The sequence below is a fragment of the Capricornis sumatraensis genome, chromosome 4 (assembly GCF_032405125.1).
Source record: "Capricornis sumatraensis isolate serow.1 chromosome 4, serow.2, whole genome shotgun sequence".
NCBI lineage: Eukaryota > Metazoa > Chordata > Mammalia > Artiodactyla > Bovidae > Capricornis > Capricornis sumatraensis.
In genome coordinates this window covers 139,404,201-139,425,194 of record NC_091072.1, presented here as the reverse complement: position 1 = coordinate 139,425,194, position 20,994 = coordinate 139,404,201, and the positions used below count along the sequence as shown (strand labels likewise).

Sequence of the window (20,994 nt, the reverse complement as noted above, 5' to 3'; positions counted from 1 at the left end):
ATAACACTGAGCAGAGTTCCTTGTGCTATCCAGTAGGACCTTGTTGGTTATCCATTTTAAATAATAGCAATATGTACATGTCTGTCCCAAACTCCCTGACTAAGCCTTTCCCATATCCCTTCCCACTGGCAATCATAAGTTCTTTCTCTAAGTCTGTAATTCAGTTTCTGTTTTGTAAATGTTGATTTGTATTATTTCTTTTTGGATTCTGCTTGTAAAAGATGTCATACAATATTTCTCCTCCTCCGTCTGACTTTACTCAGTATGAAAATCTCTAGGTCCATCCATGTTGCTTCAGTTGGCATTATATTATTCATTTTTATGGCCGAGTAATACTCTGTTGTATACATGTACCAGATCTTCTTCATCCACTTCTCCCTCAGTGGACATTTAGGTTGCTTCCATGTCCTGACTGTTGTAAATAGTGCTGCATTGAACATTGGGGTGACTGTGTCTTTTTGAATTATGGCTTTCTCTGAGTATATGCCCAGTAGTGGGATTGCTGGGTCATATGGTAGTTCTATTTTTAGGTTTTTTAAGGAACTTCCATACTGTTCTCCAGGCTTCCCTTGTGGCTCCGCTGGTAAAGAATCTGCCTGAAATTAGGAAGACCTGGGTTTGATCCCTGGATTAGTCTAGCAAGATCCCCTGGAGAAGGGAAAGGCTACACACTCAAGTATTCTGGTCTGGAGAATTCCATGGACTGTATAGTCCATGTGGTCACAAAGAGTTGGACATGACTGAGCGACTTACACACACATAGATACCATTCTCTGCAGTGGCTGTATCAATTTACATTCACATGAAGAGTGTGAGGGATTTCCTTTTCTCCACACCTCCAGTGTTTGTTGTCTGTAGATTTTTTTTTGATGACTGTTCTGAGCAATGTGAGCTAATATCTCATTGTAGTTTTGATTTGTGTTTCTCTAATAATTGGTGATGTTGAACATCTTTTCATGTGTTTTTTGTCCATCTGTATGTCTTTTTTTGAGAAATGTCTATTTAGGTCTTCTGCCCATTTTTTGATTGGTATTTTTTTTGTTTTGATATTGAGCTGGATAAGCTGTTTTTATATTTTGGAGATTAATCCTTCGTCAGTTGCTTCATTTGAGAATATTTTTTCCCATCCATGTTTTTTCATCTTATTTATGGTTTCCTTTGCTGTGTAAAATCTTTTAAGTTTAATTAGTCCCATTTGTTTATTTATTTATTTTTCATTACTCCAGGAGATGGGTCAAAAAAAGATCTTGCTGCTATTTATCTGCCAGTAGGTTAATTTTTGAAAAGAAGTATTTGAGTACTGTAGATGTAGCTTCCCTTGTGGCTCAGCTGGTCAAGAATCCACCTGCAGTGCAGAAGATCTGGATTTGATTTCTGGGTTGGAAAGATCCCCTGGAGAAGGGAAAGTCTACCCACTCCAGTGTTCTGGCCTAGAGAATTCCAGACTCATATGTACTATTGGTTAGGGATCTTCTGTGATTTATAGATTTGTTTACTATTAATATATAATTTTCAGTGAGAAAATTAAGTGTGGTCCCAACTATGTTAAATAATAAGAAATGCAAGCACATATGTTCAGAAATATGCTGGTTTGCAAGCAAGGAGGGAAAAAGCCAATCCTCTAAAACCAAGAGTGTTTACTTTGAGTTTTGAAGTCAAGGATTATACAACAACTTGTCTTATTTTCTTGCTGTTGACTGTCTTCTGAGGATCCTATTACCCATAGATTTCTTATTATGTATGCACAGGTTCCTTTTTGATACTATAATGCCGTTTGATTTCTGTCTCGTTTTTGCTTTTTTTAGGCCAAGATAGCCAGGTTAACCAAACGCTTTGGAGCAGCCAAAGAAGATCTTAAGAAAAGACAAGAAGTAAGAATTTCTATTCTTGCATAGTTGATATTTAGCTTTAAGTGGTAATCTTAGGAGGTGTTGACCTAGAAGGAAACAAGTCTGAAATTTTCTTTCATATTATGTACTTCCTGCATGTTGTTTCTGGAACTTCTGCTCTAGAACTAGTCATTAACCTTTTCTAATCCTCACTGTTTTCATATGAACATCAGTACATGTAATATGTATATGTAAGGCATTCTTGAAATTCTTGAAATATCCATCTTTAAAATTAAGCTTTGGGGATCTGCCTTACCATGTTTCTCTCAGGCATACCTTGGAGATAACTGTGGGTTCAGTTCCAGACCACTGTAGTGAAGCAATTATTGTGATAAAGCAAGCCACAAGTTTGTAAAAAAAAAAAGAAAAAAAATACATAAATGTTATGTTAATTCTATAGTCTATTAAGTGAGCAGTGGTATTATGTCTGAAAAATCATTTAGATATGTTTTAATATACATACCTTAATTAAAAAATGCAAAACATAAAATAATTGCAATAACATCAGAGATCATTGGTCACAGATCACTATAGACTTTAACAGGGTCTCCCTAGTGGCTACATGGTAAAGAATCTACCTGCCAGTGCAGAAGATGTGGGTTTGATCCCTAGGTCAAGAAGGAAATGGCAATCCACTGCAGTATTCTTGCCCGGGATATCACATAGATGGGAGGAGCCTGGTAAGCTACAGACCATGGGATCACAGAGAGTCAGACACAACTTAGTGACTAAAATAACAACAAATAGCAGTATAATAATAATGAAGAAGTTTGAAATATTACCAGAATTACCAAAATGTAACACAGAGACTCGAAGTGAGGAAATGCCATTGGAAAAATAGTACCAAGATTGACGCATGTTGCTGTAAACCTTCAGTTTTTTAAAAATGCAGTATCTGTGAGGTACATAAAGCAAGGTATGCCTGTATTTGCCACTGTGGTAATTTAGTCTATTATGTCCTACAAAATAGTTCAGTATTACACGGCCTCAAGTAGCCCAGTTCTCCTCTTCCTTTCTTCCTCCATGTAGTTTAGTCCAGGTGTTGTAGCATAGCACAAACTGTGGTCCGTTATTACACTTTGCTTTCTGTTGTTTCCTTACTTATTCTGTAATATGGATTTTTAGTATAGCATTGTACATTGCAATATTGTTTTTAGTTGAATTTCTTTTCCTCTTTTTTTCATTTGAGCAAGTTATATTTCTTTGTGTCTTGATAACTTTATTGCCTGGTACATAGTAATTTCCAATAGTAGTTTTTTTCAGTAGTAGTCATTATTCCTATAGATATTTCTGTCTTGAATCATTTTCATATCTACTTTACTTGACTTTTTTAAAACAACTCATTTTGAAATGATAGATACATAAGAAATTGCAACAATAACACACAGACTTCTATGAACCCTTCACTCAGCCTCACTCATTGGTGAAATCTATACCCATAGTACATTATCAAAACCAAGAAATTAGTACAGTTCTATCAGATAGTTTTGTAGACTTTATCAGGTTGCTTCAGTTTTTACATAAATTAATTCTGTATATCTGTGTGTTTCTCTGCAATTTGATCTCATGTATAGATTTATGTAACCTGCCACCACAGTTTAAGATACAGTCCCTTGACACACAGGGACACCCTCCTGCCTCTCTTTTACAGTTTCAACCTTGCCTTTACCCTGCCCTTACTTCCTGTATTCTGGCAGCTACAAATCTGTTCTGCATCTTTATATTCTTTGAACTTAATTTTTTAAGCTCTGATTTATCTTTTCTTGAACAACTGACAGTTGTTTACGCAGGCTAATCATCAAATCCTTAATTTGGCCCCAGCCCATGGGGTCGCTAAGAGTCGGACACGACTGAGCAACTTCACTTTCGCTTTTTACTTTCATGCATTGGAGAAAGAAATGGCAACCCACTCCAGTATTCTTGCCTGGTGGGCTGCCTTCTATGGGGTCGCACAGAGTTGGACACAACTGAAGCGACTTAGCAGCAGCAGCAACAAAGATTTTTTTATTATGGTCTTCACTGATGTAATTACTTTTCTGATTTTAAACTCGAGTTTCGTAGCTTTAAAAAAAGGTGTTTTTTTTTTGGTCACACTATAAAAACTATTTTTTCCATTGGAAAATTGGTATAAACCTTTATTTGCTATGCCTGAACTAAACATAGGGGTTTGAAATTTTCCCATTGTTTTTTTACAATATGATTTTCCATTTTTTTCTTTTCATCCTGTGTCTGAACTAAGTAGTGTTGCCCACCTTGTACTTTTCCAGTGTTTGTGCATATCACATTTATTATCAGAACTGTTTTCCAGGTCTTACTTGTTTAGTTAAAGGAGGTAGGCAGAGACCTTAAGATATACAGATGAAAATATTACGATCCCTGAAAAGTTTGTCTTGAAGAGCTACAGTAAGTATGGAAAGAAGGACAAAGACTGTGTAATTCCTAAAGATTGGAATAGATTAATTTGAACAATTAATATGTGTGGCACTTGAAGAAAATGTTAAGGTAGTGTTCAGTCTTTTAAATTGTGTTACTTCTTTTAGTTTGTAAGGCCAGTTTTAATTTTCAAAACTTGGGCATCTTTCTAACTCATTCTTATTACTGTTTTCTTCTTGTGAGAGATATTTCTGGAGAAATGTCAAAAGATTTTGTTCTTCCATGTTTAAATTTCCTTTAATTATGGTTTCCACTATAATTTTACATCTGTCTTTGTAGGCTTTAAAAACAAGACACAAAAGAATATTGAGAACTTTATCCCCCTTACCAAAATAACTAAACAAGCAATACCACTTCAGATTCTTTTCTTCTGTTTAGATTTGCTCCTTGGTCCTCTGATATTAATCAGTTAATAGCAAATCCCACTGTTCAGATTTGTCTTAAAACATTTTCTATTACTTTCTGAAAGAAAAGAAAATCCTCATAAGCAGTTTGCTATTAAGACCATATTCATGTTTAATCTATTTTAGGGCTTTATGACTGATATCTTTAACTTTCATCCTTTCTATCTTTTTTTTACTATAAAAGAAATATCAAGATATTTCTCTCCTTTATGGAAATCAGTGACATATAATTGATTCTCAAATTTTAGATTTAATCTAAATCCTCCATTTCAATTTTTTATTAAAAATAATTCTTTTTATTTTAATTGTGATTAAAAACAACATAAAATTTACCATTTTAAATTCTACAATTCAGTAGTGTTAACTGTATTCACATTGTTGTGTAACATATCTCTAGGAATTTTTCATCTTGCAAAACTAAGACCTCCATAGAACAACTACCATTTCGCCTCCCCTTTAGCCCCTGGAAATGATCATTCTACTTTGTTTCCATGGTTTTGACTTCTATAGATATCTCATAAGTGCAGCCACACAGTATTTGCTTTGTTTATCTTATTTCACAAAGCATTATGTTCTCAAGGTTCATCTGGGTTGTTGCATATGACAGGATTTCCTTTTTTAAGGCTAACACTTCATTGTATGTATATACCACATTTTCTTTATCCATTTATTTATTGATGGATATTTGGGCTGGTTTCAACTTCTGGCTCTTACAAATAATGCTGCAATGACATTGGTGTGCAGATACCTCTTTGAGGTCAAAGTTTTGGATATTTCTACCCAGAAGTGAAATTGCTGGGTCATTTGGTAATTCTGTTATTTTTTGAGGAGCCTCCATATAGTTTTCTTTTGCAGTCACATCACTGCTAAAGTCACATATAGGGCTTCCCAGGTAGCTCAGTCAGTAAAGAGTCTGCCTTCAGTGCTGGAGACCCCAGTTCGATCCCTGGGTCTGAAAGATCCCCTGGAGAAGGAAATAGCAAACCACTCCAGTACTCCTGCCAGAAAATCCCATGGACAGAGGAGCCTGGTGGGCTGCAGTCCATGGCTTGCAAAGAGTTGTGCGTGACTGAACAAGTAACACTGAGGAACTGAGCAATCACATCATTTACATTCCCATCAGCATGGCACAAGGGTTCCAATTTCTGTATATTTTTGGGAACAGTTTTCATTTCCCTCTTTTGTGATAGTGTCCACCCTAATGGATGTGAGGCCTTATCTCATTGTGGTTTTGATTTGCGTTTCTCTGCTTAGTGATGTTGAGCATCTTTTCACATGCTTATTTGCATATTTTCTTTGGAGGAATGTTTATTCAGATCCTTTGGCCATTTGTAAATCTGGTTACTTATCTTTTAGTTGTTAAGATGTAGTTCTTTTTATGTTCTGGATATTAACATCTTACCAGTTACATGATTTGTAATTATTCTCTGTCATTACGTAGGTGTCCTTTTCACTCTGTTGATTGTTTCCTTTCATGTGCAGAAGATTTTAAGTTTGATGTAGTCTTCTTTGTCTTGTTAATGCTTTTGTTACCTTTTGTTTGATCTAAGAAATCATTGCCAAATCCACTATCATGAAGCTTTCCTGGTGTTTTCTCTTAAGAATTTCATAGTTTTAGGTTTTAGGTTTTAGGTCTTTAATCCATTTGGATTAAATCTTATATATGATTTAATGGTCTGACTTCATTCTTTTGCATTTGGATATCCAGTTTTCACACAGATTGTCAAAAGACTGTTCTTTCCCCATTGTGTAGCCTTTACACCCTTGTAGAAGGCAATGGGAGCCCATTCCAGTACTCTTGCCTGGAAAATCCCATGGGCAGAGGAGGCTGGTGGGCTGCAGTCCATGGGGTCGCTATGAGTTGGACACGACTGAGCAACTTCACTTTCATTTTTCACTTTCATGCATTGGAGAAGGAAATGGCAACCCACTCCAGTGTTCTTGCCTGGAGAATCCCAGGGACGGGGGGAGCCTGGTGGGCTGCCATCTATGGGGTCACACAGAGTCGGACATGACTGAAGCGACTTAACAACAGCAGGACATCATTTGAGTGTATGCATTAAGAGTTTATTTCTGGGGTCAGTATTCTGTTTCACATTTCTATGTGTCTGTCTGCATTCCAGCAGCATACTGTTTGGATTACTATAGCTTTGTAACATGTTTTAAAATTAGAAGTACAAGCTTTCAACTTCTTTTCTAAGATTGTTTTGGTAATTCAGAGTTTCTTGAGCTTTCATTTGAATTTTAGGATGCCTTTTCCTATTTCTGAAAAAAATGATGAATTTTGATTGAGATTGCATTGAAACTTTTGACTACTTTGCATAGGATGGACATTTTAATAATACTATAGATTTTTTAATGATGGCCATTCTGACGGGTGTGAGATGATATCTCATTATAGTTTTGATTTGCACATCTCTTAAGTTTACAACTGTGTTAAACTGGAAATAAATTCAGGTCACTTTTTCCCTCCCACCACTTTGTTGATATCATACATTATATCTTTTTGTATTGTGTGTATGTTACCATAGATTTACAATTATATTTTATACTTAAATTCTGTATTAGAATTAGATGGGATTTCTGTTCCCACTTTCTAGTAATGCAGTATTCTGTATTTATTTTTGCATTTACCTTTACCAGAGAGCTTTATATTTTCCTTTGCTTTCAGGTTGCTGGCTAGTGTCCTTTGATTTCTGCTTGAAGGACTCCATTTAACATTTCTTGTATGGTGGATTTAGTGCTGTGAAATGCACTCAGCTTTGTATATACTGTGAAAATCTTAATTTTGCCTTCATTTTTGCAATGATAGTGTTGCTGGTTATGATATTCTTGCTTGGCAGTATTTTTCTTTTAGCACTTGAATATATCATTCCACTCCCTTGTGGCCTGTTAGGTTTCTTCTGAGAAAAGAAGCACTGATAATCTTAAGGGAGCAGCCTTAAATGTGATGTGTCCCTTTTCTCTTGCTACTTTTACAATCTTTGTGACTTTTCACAGCTTGACTATAATGTTTCTTAGTGTGGGTCTCTTTGAGTTGGAAGTCTTTCACCTTCTTGAATTTGTCAGTTTTCTTTCTTAAGTTTGGGAAGATTTTGGCCTTTACTTAAGTAGGTTTTCTGCCTATTTCTTTCTATTCATGTTCTCTCATATTTGTATATTGGCCCACTTGATGGTATCTAATAAATCTCTTAGTCTGTCTTTACCTTTTTTTCATTCAGTTTTTCTGTTTGATTTTCTTAACTCAATAATTTCAAATGATTTATCTTCAGGTTTGCTGATTCTTTCTTCTGCTTGATACAGTCTGGTTTTCATCCCTTCTAGTAAATGTTTAAATTCAGTTGTTAAAATGTTCAGCTCCAGAATTTCTGTTGGTTCTCTTCTGAAGTTTCATTTTCTTCTTGCTTTGTTTTCTAATTTCATTTAGTTTTCTTTCTGTGTTCTTTTCTGTCTCATTGAGCATCTTAAGGATAGTCATTTTGAATTCTTTGTTGGATAGTTCCTAGATCTGTTTCTTTAAGGTTAGTTTCTGGAAATTAATTTCATAGATTGGTCCATATTTCTCTTTTTTTTTTTTTTTTTGGTATGTTTCTCTTTTGTTGAAATTAGGCATTTGAAAAAGTACACTTCCCATCTTTTTGGAATATCTTTGTACAGATGAAGACCTTTACTAGTTGGTCCAGTTAGATACCTCTGATCTCCTTTCAAACCTTTTTTCAGAGATGGCATTTTCTTGGAGTTTGTGTGTGTATCTCCAATCTGTAGAGTTTTGTCTGGTTCTGTTTGGGAACTTCCCATCCCCTACCTGGTATCTGCCTTTCAAATTGCTTCTGCTTTAGCAAACCATTATATTGGAGTTACCCCTGCTGTCTCTGTGTATTACTGCCAGTTTCCTGGTTTAGTACCAGCCCGAGAGGTTTGCCTTTCTTCTCATCTACTCCTCAAGACACCCAATGTGTGCTGCTTCCAAGTTGGGTGAGACTGAAGCCAGTACCTTGATCATTGTCCCCCGAAAGTCAGAGTGTTGCATGCAAATTCCAGTGTTTCTTTCCTGAAGAAGAAGAGGACACTTGTTGGGATTATTTTTCCTTTTTCTTTTCTATTTTACCACACTGTGTAAGGAAGGAGGTGGGATATGGTGGTTAAGTGCAACAGACTTTCCTACCTTCTTCTATTGGTCTCTTTGGGGCTTACTCTCAGTTCAGTTCAGTTCAGTTCAGTTCAGTTGCTCAGTCGTGTCCGACTCTTTGCGACCCCGTGAATCGCAGCATGCCAGGCCTCCCTGTCCATCACCAACTCCCAGAGTTCACTCAGACTCATGTCCTTCGAGTCAGTGATGCCCTCCAGCCATCTCATCCTCTGTCGTCCCCTTCTCCTCCTGCGCCCAACTCCTCCCAGCATCAGAGTCTTTTCCAATGAGTCAACTCTTCGCATGAGGTGGCCAGAGTACTAGAGTTTCAGCTTTAGCATCATTCCTTCCAAAGAAATCCCAGGGCTGATCTCCTTCAGAATGGATTGCTTGGATCTTCTTGCAGTCCAAGGGACTTTCAAGAGTCTTCTCCAACACCACAGTTCAAAAGCATCAATTCTTTGGTGCTCAGCCTTCTTCACAGTCCAACTCTTGCATCTATACATGACCACTGGAAAAACCATAGCCTTGAGAGTAAGTGTCTTTTAATTTCATGGCTGCAGTCACCATCTGCATTGATTTTGGAGCCCAGAAAAATAAAGTCTGACACTATTTCCACTGTTTCCCATCTATTTACCATGAAGTGATGGGACCGGATGCCATGATCTTCGTTTTCTGAATGGTGAGCTTTAAGCCAGCTTTCTCACTCTCCACTTTCACTTTCTCATTTAGGGTGCTCTAATCTCTCAGCAGGTTTCTTCTTACAAGTGAAATTTGATCCTTAAGTTATTAAGTCATTGTTTTCGTAAGGGAAGGAATCTATAGGATTTTCAGTTCTGCCATCTTGCTGATGTTACCACACTGTAGTGTTTAAGGTCTGCCATCCAGTGACACTAAGCCATACTTGACTTATTGATACTTATTTATTATACTCCTCCTTTTATATTTTTTCCCTCTGAAATCTTTACCTTCATTTTAAGTGTTTTGAGTGTACTGATTACTCAAAGACTTATTAGAACATGCAGATCTTTCCCCTAAAATTTTTTTAAAACTTTTCCCAATGATGCTACAATGTTACTTTCATTTGCTTTTCTAGATATTTCAAAAGTTTCTGTGTCAGAGCAGTTTATCTTATCTTTTTTTCTCCTCTACACAGATAAAATCATTCTTTTATCCTAAAAATGTAGCAAAATATATTTGTTGTTGAGAAGAGTGATTAGTGGCATCTGCTTGATGTGATTCTGTTTATCACCTTTTGTTTAATATGTATTATTTATTATATTTAATTAAGACTGGAGTGGACTTATTTTTCTCAATTTAAGAAACCAGTGATGATAGTGGTGTTATAATGGAGGCCCAAATAATGGTAATTAGTATATAAATGTTACAACTCTATTTCTGTAGTCCCTGTTTTGGAGGATGGAAAAAGGCTTAGTTTGTACTGAAATTTAGAATTGGAGCATCTTATAAGTCACATAGTGACAAGTAGTTTTTTTTTAAACAAAAATTTTAAAAAGAATTTTGATATTTGACCTAGGATACCACTTAATTGGTAATCATTTACTTCTGAGGATAAACAAATATTTTCCTTGTTTCTTGAGTTTCTGCTTGTAATCTGGTGCTTCCTCTGCCAGGTATTTAGTAGGCATTCACTAGACATTTATTGAATGAGTATCTAGTTATTCTTTAGATTCAGATTGTTAATGCTTACTGAACACTTTTAGCATATAAACTATTCTTTATTTACTCATAAAAAACTGAGGTCTGGGAATTATTCACTTTTCGTATGATAAGTAGTTGTGACAATAGACTAATTTGTGTAAGCACTTTAATATGTACCAATGCCAAGGTTTAATGTTTTTTTTTCTTAATAAGATTTTCTCCTGTTCTATAGAAATAACTTGAAATTCATGTTTCAGTGTCCGTACATAAAATTTTATTCAAACACAACCATGCTTATTCACTTACATATCATCTATGGCTAATTTCTGTGCTACAGTGACAGAGCTGAATAGCTGCAAAGCCTAAGATATTTACGATCTGGCCCTTTATAAAGTTCACAGACTCCTGATCTAATACCATTAATTCCCTAATCCTTTTATTTTACACCTACAAAAAGACTTAAATTTTGCAACAGATTTGTAAGTAAGTGGCAAGAAATATAGGTTTCTAAGTCTTGTTTCATAGAATAGTGATGATTAATTTACACATTTTGGTCATCATATGCCCTGTTTCCACAGTAAAGCAGTCAATTCTGCCATTTCTAAAGGGGTCTTATGAGGTAACAGTATTTATAACCATTCTTAGATAATAAGCTGAGAGAAGGCACTGGCAGCCCACTCCAATACTCTTGCCTGGAAAATCCCATGGATGGAGGGCCTGGTAGGCTACAGTCCATGGGGTTGCTAAGAATCAGACACGACTGAGCGACTTCACTTTCACTTTTCACTTTGATGCATTGGAGAAGGAAATGGCAACCCACTCCAGTGTTCTTGCCTGGAGAATCCCAGGGACAGGGGAGCTTGGTGGACTGCCATCTCTGGGGTCACACAGAGTCAGACATGACTTAAGCGACTTAGCAGCAGCATAGAAATAACAGATAACATATTAACAAAGCACTTAGAGGACTGAAAGATTCCTTGTGAATTGGGCTTTATTTTACCTTGGTTATTTTTCTCCTCAGAACCCACCAAACCCACCTGTATCACCAGGAAAGTCTGTAGTTGATGTCATCAGCAATAACAGTGTGCCCTACAGGTGAGAATTGTAAACAGGCTGTTTATCAAGTTTTTCATTAAGAGAACAAGGTTCTGATTTTCTTTATTATGCAGAAAGATCTTAGAATGTGATACTATATATTTTTGTAGAGAAAAAGTGTTTGGTATACTGTATTAAGTATATTTGCTTCTTTTTGCTTTGCTCTAATTGTTCTCCTATGGATATTGATTTTGCTCATTTTTTTATAAAGCTTTCTTTTGTCATTGCAGATTTCTTTAACCACTTGTGCTAAATAGTATTACCTTAAGTATTTGAGAAATTCTTTGGTCAGAGTTGACAAAAACTAATGTGTGCAGATATTTGGATCCATATTTGGTTTTCAGGTTAAAGTATTGAGGACATAGAATATAAAAGGAAGACTCTTCCCTAATGCCCTACACCCCAGCATTCCAGTGTTTTTGTACCAGCTTTGCTTCACTGCATTCACTCCCAGTTTAGTGCTTTAAATTAACATCCAAGTCTAGCTACCCTTTCTCCCTATGCGCCACTGCTTTCTGTATGCATAAGTAGATATCCCCTAGAATGGCATGTCCAGTGACTATATGTGTGTGTATCTATTTCATAGAAATACAAACACAGTGAGACAGATGTTGGAGTCCAAAAGAAATATAAGTGAGAGTGCACCGCCATCTTTTCAAACCCCTGTGAATACAGGTAATATTCTTAACACCCAAATACATTTTGTTAGGAATTGAAGGCTTTTGTTCTCTTTTCTTACACACTTTTGAGCTTGAAATGGACTAAGAAACTGAATACAGTTATGTAAAATTGAGTGCTAAGAGCAAAATTTTGTTTAAAAAGTAGGATCACAGATGTGCATAAAGATATAGAAATTCAGATTTCTGCTGTAGTGGTTCTCAAACTTTTGAGTGTTGACATCCCTGTATAATCTTAACAATTATTAAGAATCTACAGAGTTTTGCTGATGTGGGTATATTAATTGATATTTACTATGGTAGAAATTAAAACATATAATTTTTAAATGTTTATTAATTCAATTAAAAATAATTGCAAACCTATATTTTGTACCATTATATACAGTCCAGTATTCTTGCCTGGGAAATCTCATGGACAGAGGAGCCTGGTGGGCTACAGTCCATTTGGTCACAGAAGAGTTGGGCATGATTTAGCAATTAAACAACAGAATTACATACCATAAGTAGCAAGTCTTGATGAAAAGTAACTCTTTTCCAAAATTAAAAATATTAGCAAAAAGAGTATTATTATATTAAATTTTTATGTCTCTTTTATACTTCACTTAAAACATTAAGATGGCCAAACACACCTGGATTCTCATATCTGTGTCTGCATTCAGTCTGTTGCAGTTTGTTGTTTTAGTTGAAATATGTGAAGAAAATTCAGCCTCATACAAATGTGTAGTTGGAAAAAGCCTAGAGAGAATGTGGGTATTATTCTTTGACACAGCAAGTAGTGGTTTCTTAAAGGTTAGTTGCAAAGTGAAATCAGAAATCACACCAATAAGTGTTTGTAAATTTTTCACTAAATTCTTTTATCTGTCTTGAACTTAGATGGGTCTTTACTAATATCATTCATTGATCACTTGGAAAATATTCACCGAGTTTTCCAAGTCTTCCAAACACGGGTACATTTCATTAATAAATTTTTTTTTAAATTGTATTTATTTATTTTGTTATCAGTTATTCTCAGAAGAGCCTTTAAAGATTTGGGAAGCTAACCATGCTCTCAGGGTGGCAGGTAGATGTATTTTCCCAAGTTCTAAGTTTTTTTTTTTTTTTTTAACTCAGATTTTACTGTTGCCAATCTATACTGTTCATTGTTTTCTTTGAAGTCTCTGCCTTATTTGGTTTATTTTCAAGAAAAAATTTGCCAGATACCCAAGTGAATAACCATAGTATGTTTATAACTCGGTCTTTCAAGTAAAAGTGGTATTCCATCAAATAGGCTGTGAGCTCAGCTTATAGCTCAGCCAGTTGTCCAAGCACTTTTCCTTGAGCCAGTCAGCCTTATTTGGTATGCAGCAGTAATGCTTTATGTGTGCCTGTGATTTTGGAAAGACTTTACAAATCAGTGAGAAGGAGACTTGGTCATTGATTTTTATTAAACCTGCTCAAATGAGAAGACACACAAATGGCTGAACTAAAAAAACTGTAAAACTCCAGTGACCAACATTTTGATTTACTCTGCTCTTTGTTGTCAGCTCCTTAATTCTTCTCCTATCTTCCCTATGTTATTTTCCATATCACATAATGTCAGTAGAACGTTAATAGAGGTAGTAGCCTCTCCTCACTAGTTCCTCCCAGGGAATTCAGTAAAATTGGATCCACAGGTACAGGCTTAACTTTATCCATATCGTAAAATACCATCACTAAGTTTACCTGTTATGAATTTATGATAATCTTTCTAGATATTCTGTGTGAGTTTATATATTGCCAGTGTTCTAAGGCATTTTTAACGTACTTTCAAAATTGTCTTTACAATTTTGCCTAGTTTTCACTGTTTTTCAGTTGTATTTCCCGCTAGTTACTCTGAAGTAAGTTGCTCATTTTCGGAGACTCTTCATACAGTGATAGCAGTCCTCCATCTTAATGATAAAATGTGCTATTTTCATAATGTACCAAATGTAGATGCAGAAATGATTCTGCAAATCTAAGAACTCAAGGATTTAAATCAAATTAAAAGATATGAGAGACTACTGTGTATATTGCAGTACATCAAATTTGTATTATTTTAGCTGATAAAGATGGCTATTTAAACTGAAACTTCTCTTTTTTTTTTATAGTATCTTCAACCAATCTTGTCACTCCTCCAACGGTTGTCAATAGTCAACCTAAATTGCAGCCTCCAGTGACTTCAGGTTCTCTGACAGCCACATCAGTTCTTCCTGCACCCAACACAGCTACAGTAGTTGCTTCTACTCAGGTGCCTAGTGGAAATCCCCAACCTACAATCTCTTTACAGTCTTTACCAGTGATTTTACATGTACCTGTTGCTGTATCCTCCCAGCCTCAGCTCCTCCAGAGCCATCCAGGGACTTTAGTGACCAATCAACCATCAGGCAACGTTGAATTCATTTCTGTACAAAGCCCACCTACAGTGAGCGGTCTTACCAAAAATCCAGTGTCTTTGCCATCTTTGCCAAACCCGAAACCAAACAGCGTTCCTTCTGTGCCCAGTCCTAGTATTCAAAGGAATTCTCCTGCCAGTGCTGCACCATTAGGAACAACGCTTGCTGTACAGGCTGTTCCAACAGCACACTCTATTGTACAAGCCACCAGGACTTCTTTACCTACAGTAGGCCCATCAGGACTCTATAGTCCATCAAATAATCGAGGTCCTATACAGATGAAAATTCCAATTTCTGCTTTTAGTACTTCATCTCCTGCAGAACAGAGCAACACTACCACCACAAGAATTGGTAAGTCAACATGTGGATTTAATAATAGAAATGCAAACTTGTTAATAGTCTGTAGATAATTGAATTTGTGTGTGTATGTAGTTGACTAACATTATTAGAAGACAGAGTGAATAGAATTTCACAGACACTATTTTAGTTACCCAAGAGGAATGATGTTGTTAAAGTGGGATCTGAGAGTTTGAGTGAGAAGTTACCATTTGTAATTCATCTTTTACTAGTTTTCCTAACCTGGGCAAATTTTTAATTTTGGCTTTGTAGCAAGCATTGTGAATTACTTTTATGACACATTTTGCAGATATTCTGAATATACAGAAAACAGTATGTTGTAAAGTATCTAAGTGACATAATATATGCTAATAAAAGGAAAATAACAACCACACATCTCTAGTGAAAGTGTTAGTCGCTCAGTCATGTCCAACTCTGTGTGACCCCATGGACTGTAGCCTGCTAGGTTCTTCTGTCCATGGAATTCTCCAAGTGAGAATACTGGAGTGGTACTCACTTGGGCAGCAGATATACTAAAATTAGAATGATACAGAGAAGATTAATATGACCCTGCACAAGGATGACACGCAAATTCGTGAAGTGTTCCATATTTTTTGTTCATGTTTGGCAGAAACCAACAAAATTCTGTAAAGCAATTATCCTTCAATTTAAAAATAAATGAATTAAAAAAAAAGAATAGTGGAGTGGGTTGCCATTCCCTTCTCCAGGGGATCTTCCCAACCCAGGGATCAAACTTCAGTCTCCTGCATTGAAGGTAGATTCTTTACCATCTGAGACACTAGGGAAGCCCCTGCCCATTACCCCATTTGGGAAAATCCTTTGTGCGTTCTTCACGCCTATCTTCCAAATTTGAATGGTTCTATACTAGGTCTTTCCCTCTTTAGTTTACTGCAGAACATTTCCTTGCTTCTTGTTTTCCCTTATATATTTTCCCATATGGCATATTTTACATGATTATGTTTGTATATTTATATATACTTTGAAGTATTGCAAAAAGGAGGACTTGATTGTTCCTGATTTAAAATCTGTAGATCTCTATCTTCCTTGTTCTTAGAAAGCATAGATTATATATACATTCCTGAACTTGCTTATTCTTCATTTCTGATTTTATATTTATCCCCACTACTTTTGGAAAGACAGGATAGAGTACCTGGGCATCATGTATATAGTGAAATTGTTGTAGTAGCTGTCCTGTTGATATAGTTGATCTTGAAATATTAAAAAAAAAATTATAAAGTACAAAATTACTTTTTATAGGTGAGATATACAGGGCTTGTTTTTTTAATTTCTTATGTGGTCTTCAGTAGAGTACACTTGTCTTCTGAGTATATATTCTCATAAAATAGAGTTTCATAGAGTTACTGAGAATAAATGAATGGTAGATAAAAATTCATACTGGAATGAAGCTGAATATCACCCTCATACAATTAACATCTGGGATATAAGATTAAATCTGAAATTTCAAATACAGTTATTATTAGTATTTAAAATTAAATATTTGCATGGTACAGTAATGATATTTATTAGCATTATCTGCTGTCACAAAATTCCTTAGATGCTTACTTTAAATTGAGTTCAGTGAATGAGCAAGATTTTGGGGGGGCATTACATTTTTTCTAATCATTACTATTTTTTACCATGTTAGGTGGAAGATGATTATCATGGACATTGTTTTCTGTGATTTTGGAGTTTTTCTTTTTTATGAAATTTTGAGCTTAGTTGACATTGTTTTTAAATCATGGTTACAAGATAAGGTAAATTCTTAAATATACAACTTTCCCTGAAAGACCATAGCCTGAAAAGAAGTAAATAACTTGAGAGATTACTCTGTCTAATGTTATGATTGCAAGTTCCCTAAATACTTGTACAGTATCAGAATTATGAGCTCATTGGTAAAGTATCCACCTGTCAGTGCAGGTAACACAGGAGATGGAGGTTTGATCCCAGGGTCAGAAAAATCCCCTAGAGGAGGAAATGGCAACCCATTCCAGTATTCTTCCTAGGAGAATCACATGGACAGAGAAGCCTGGTGGCTGCAGTCCATAGGGTTGCAAATAATTGGACCTGACTAAGCATACACACACACATCAGAATTATAATTCAATTTCATTATCCTGTTAACATTGTATGAACATTTGTTGACCCAAAGGGTGTGTTTTTCCCAAAATTATCTAGCTTAATGTGCTTTATTAGTTGTAATGTCAGTCTGTTTCTGTTTAATTTCTTGACTGTCACTAATTATTTTTGTATATAAAATCAATAATTTTAGTAATTATTACTAGTTTTGTGATATTGCATTTATATGTAAAACTTTATATTTTAACATATATTTAACACATATACTTTAATACATATATTATGGAGATCTTCATTTTGAGTTCTATTTGGAATGCTTACATATATTTGAAATTATTAGATATTAACCAAAAATATTAATTATAAGCTTGGCTTTGTTTACCATGTTAATTAGAAGGAGGTCCTATGAGATGATATATTCTCTGATTATGTATAATTTTAAGGATTCCATAAATGGTATAAAAGTAGGCATTTAGCTATTGAGACTTGCAAAAACCTAAGCTGAGGTCAAATAGCAAAATTTGGCTGAATATGAAGGTTGAAACTAAACTTTAATAAATCCATAAAGTGTTAAATTAATTAGTTATTTAATTAAAACTTTTTGAAAACTATGCTTATGTAAGTTCTATTTCAGTTCGGTTCAGTTCAGTCACTCAGTTGTGTCCGACTCTTTGCGACTCCATGAAGTGCAGCACGCCAGGCCTCCCTGTCCATCACCAACTCCCGGAGTCCACCCAAATCCATGTCCATTGAGTTGATGATGCCATCCAACCATCTCATCCTCTGTTGTCCCCTTCTCCTCCTGCCCTCAATCTTTCCCAGCATCAGGGTCTTTTCAAATGAGTCAGCTCTTCGCATCAGTTGGCCAGAGTATTGGAGTTTCAGCTTCAACATCAGTCCTTCCAGTGGACACCCAGGACTGATCTCCTTTAGCATGGACTTGTTGGATCTCCTTGCAGTCCAAGGGACTCTCAAGAGTCTTTTCCACACCACAGTTCAAAAGCATCAATTCTTTGGCGCTCAGCTTTCTTTGTAGTCTAACTCTACATCCATACATGACCACTGGAAAAACCATAGCCTTGACTAGACAGACCTTTGTTGGCAGAGTAATGTCTCTGCTTTTTAATATGCTGTCTACATAATGTATAACTAGACAGTATGCATTTGTATATATTTATATACCTATATCTCCATAGAGTAAGTCAATATTTTTAATAAAGTATAAAATAAAAGTTCTAAGGATTACTTGCAAATTTAGAGACCAAATTATAGCTTATCTCATTCGTTCATTGGAGAAGGAAATGGCTACCCACTCCAGTATTCTTGCCTGGAGAGTCCTGTGGACAGAGGAGCCTGGTGGGCTGCTGTCCATAGAGTCATACAGAGTTGGACACAACTGAAGTGTGACTTAGCATGCATGCATTCATTCATAAAACATTGAACGCCTGTTTTGTTCTCAAATCATGCAGACACACAGATATGCACAAAATAGTCCCTATTCTAACTAAACTCATAGTCAAATAGGGAACTTAATGTTAAATAATTATAAGTGTGATGAATGTAAATTATGCAGGTTTCTGTGAGAGGATATGGGTGTTCTGGGAAGGTACGAGAATGGAGTGAATGGCAAGATGGTGGGAAGTAGAGTTTTAAAGGATTTTTACAGAGAGGAAGGAGTGTGACATCCACGAACACTGGCTACAGGAGGGGTGGAAATGGAGTTAGAGGCACTTGGGAATGCTCTAGATGAAAGATAGGGTTGTAAAAATGACCTAAAATTTTTGTTTTTACATTCCACTTATTTTCATTCAGTTATCCAGCACCTACCAACGTACACTACTAAGGCACTCCTGTAAAATGCACATGCAAATAATGCATATCTGCTTTATGATGCTCATAATGTCCTGTGCACATATGCACATCTGTTTTTTGATGCTGGTAAAATTTCAGTGTTGGTTAAAAGTGACAGTGTCTTTTAAGAATAAAGAGACAGAGATGTTTCTTATATGATAGAGTTTGGTGTACAATTTTTGACTTTATATCCTGCCAATTTTATTGCTTGATAGATTGATTTGTAACTTTTTACTTTCAAAATTCATCTGAAGTAGTAAAAGAAAACAAAAGATACAGTGAAACTATAAAATGTTACATTGAGAATCAAGACAGCAATCTAATAAAAGGGTAGGAGAAGTTAATGAAAAATCTAGGATAAGAATATTATTACAGCTTTATGAATAATTAACTTTGTGTCCTGAGACAATTAAGTCAAAGAGAGAATCATGCTGGATAAGAAAACTCTCATATTTATTAGTATTTGTGTGTGTGTGTATGTTTAGAAATAAAACATTTCATTAATCAGTTTAAATCTTTCCTGAATCTTGAGAATAATTGTATGAGGATAAGTCCACAGAAAATTCCATGTACAGAGGAGTCTGGTGGGCTACAGCCCATGGGTTGCAAGAGTCAGACATGACTTAGAATTAAACCAGCCACCCAACCAATCAAAAGAAAATAAAAATGAAACTCCCTCACCTGCTTTGGTTCTTGACTTACCTTTTATTTTCACTTGAGAATGTGTTTTAAATCCAAATGAATGACACTGTATACATATTTTTAAAAATTGATAGTAAACTGCTTATGTTTTGCTAATGTCTTGAGTGTATGTTACTACTCGCATGTCAGTAACCTGGAATTAATTTTTTTATTATTAAGTAGTATTTTTAAGAAGTACTATTTTTAAAAAGTTTGTTTTATTAAGTAGTATTTAAAAAACTTTGCAGTCCAGAAATGAAGCTGATTCATTGTAAATGAAGTAATTTTAAGATATTAAAGATATGTATATGTATTTTTAAGTTACATCAGTTCAGTGCAGTGCAGTTGCTCAGTTGTGTCCGACTCTTTGCAACCTCATGAACTGCAGCACGCCAGGCCTCCCTGTCCATCACCAACTCCTGGAGTTCATTCAGACTCACATCCATCGAGTCCGTGATGCCATCCAGCCATCTCATCCTCTGTCGTCCCCTTCTCCTTCTGCCCCCAATCCCTCCCAGCATCAGAGTCTTTTCCATTGAGTCAACTCTTCACATGAGGTGGCCAAAGTACTGGAGTTTCAGCTTTAGCATCATTCCTTCCAAAGAACACCCAGGACTGATCTCCTTTAGAATGGACTGGTTGGATCTCCTTGCAGTCCAAGGGACTCTCAAGAGTCTTCTCCAACACCACAGTTCAAAAGCATCAATTCTTCGGTTGTCCAACACCACAGTTCAAAAGCATCAATTCTTCGGTGCTCAGCTTTCTTCACAGTCCAACTCTCACATCCATACATGACCACTGGAAAAACCACAGCCTTAAAGTTACATACGTCTTAAATATACCTGGGAGATTCCTTAGGTTATATATACACACACATGAATATGTGTATGTGTATATATGTATATTTTCTTGCTATGCAAAGAACTAAGATAATTCAGATAGGGTAGGCAGAAATTGGAAGGGCCCCTTTTACTTACCTAGCCTGTAAAACCCTCTTGTTAACAGGTAGATATTTTTCCTCATTTTTTTTTAATGTATAGATAGAAATAATTGTATCTACCATTTCTGGTTTTGTCTTTTTAAATATATTGTTAAATGATTTACTTTGTATGTATGTTATGAAGATTTACAAATGAAAGGAGTGTCATATTTTGACTAGAGTTTTTTTTGACAGGAAGTGTAGATAGGATGTTTCAGCATTAGAAAACTCCTATTAATGTAATTGATCACATTACCAAAGAGAAAAAACTGACTAATCACCTCAGTAGATGCTCAAGACATTTGACAAAACTTAATACCTTTTCTTTAGAAACTGAGACAGAAAAACATATTTTGTTTCTTTTCTGTGCT

General features: G+C 35.6%; 1 protein-coding gene and 1 non-coding gene across 2 annotated transcripts in view; both read left to right on the top strand.

The window, feature by feature from the left end:
* ATF7IP (activating transcription factor 7 interacting protein) overlaps positions 1–20,994 on the top strand; it is a 58,103-nt gene that overhangs the window by 17,859 nt on the left and 19,250 nt on the right. The window contains exons 5-8 of the mRNA XM_068971358.1: positions 1,806–1,871; positions 11,539–11,612; positions 12,199–12,287; positions 14,395–15,030. Of these exons, the coding sequence (XP_068827459.1) occupies positions 1,806–1,871; positions 11,539–11,612; positions 12,199–12,287; positions 14,395–15,030 (865 nt within the window). The remainder of the gene's footprint in view (positions 1–1,805; positions 1,872–11,538; positions 11,613–12,198; positions 12,288–14,394; positions 15,031–20,994) is intronic.
* LOC138079369 (U6 spliceosomal RNA) lies at positions 15,525–15,630 on the top strand. The gene has a single exon (XR_011144851.1). It is a non-coding gene; the product is annotated as a U6 spliceosomal RNA (small nuclear RNA).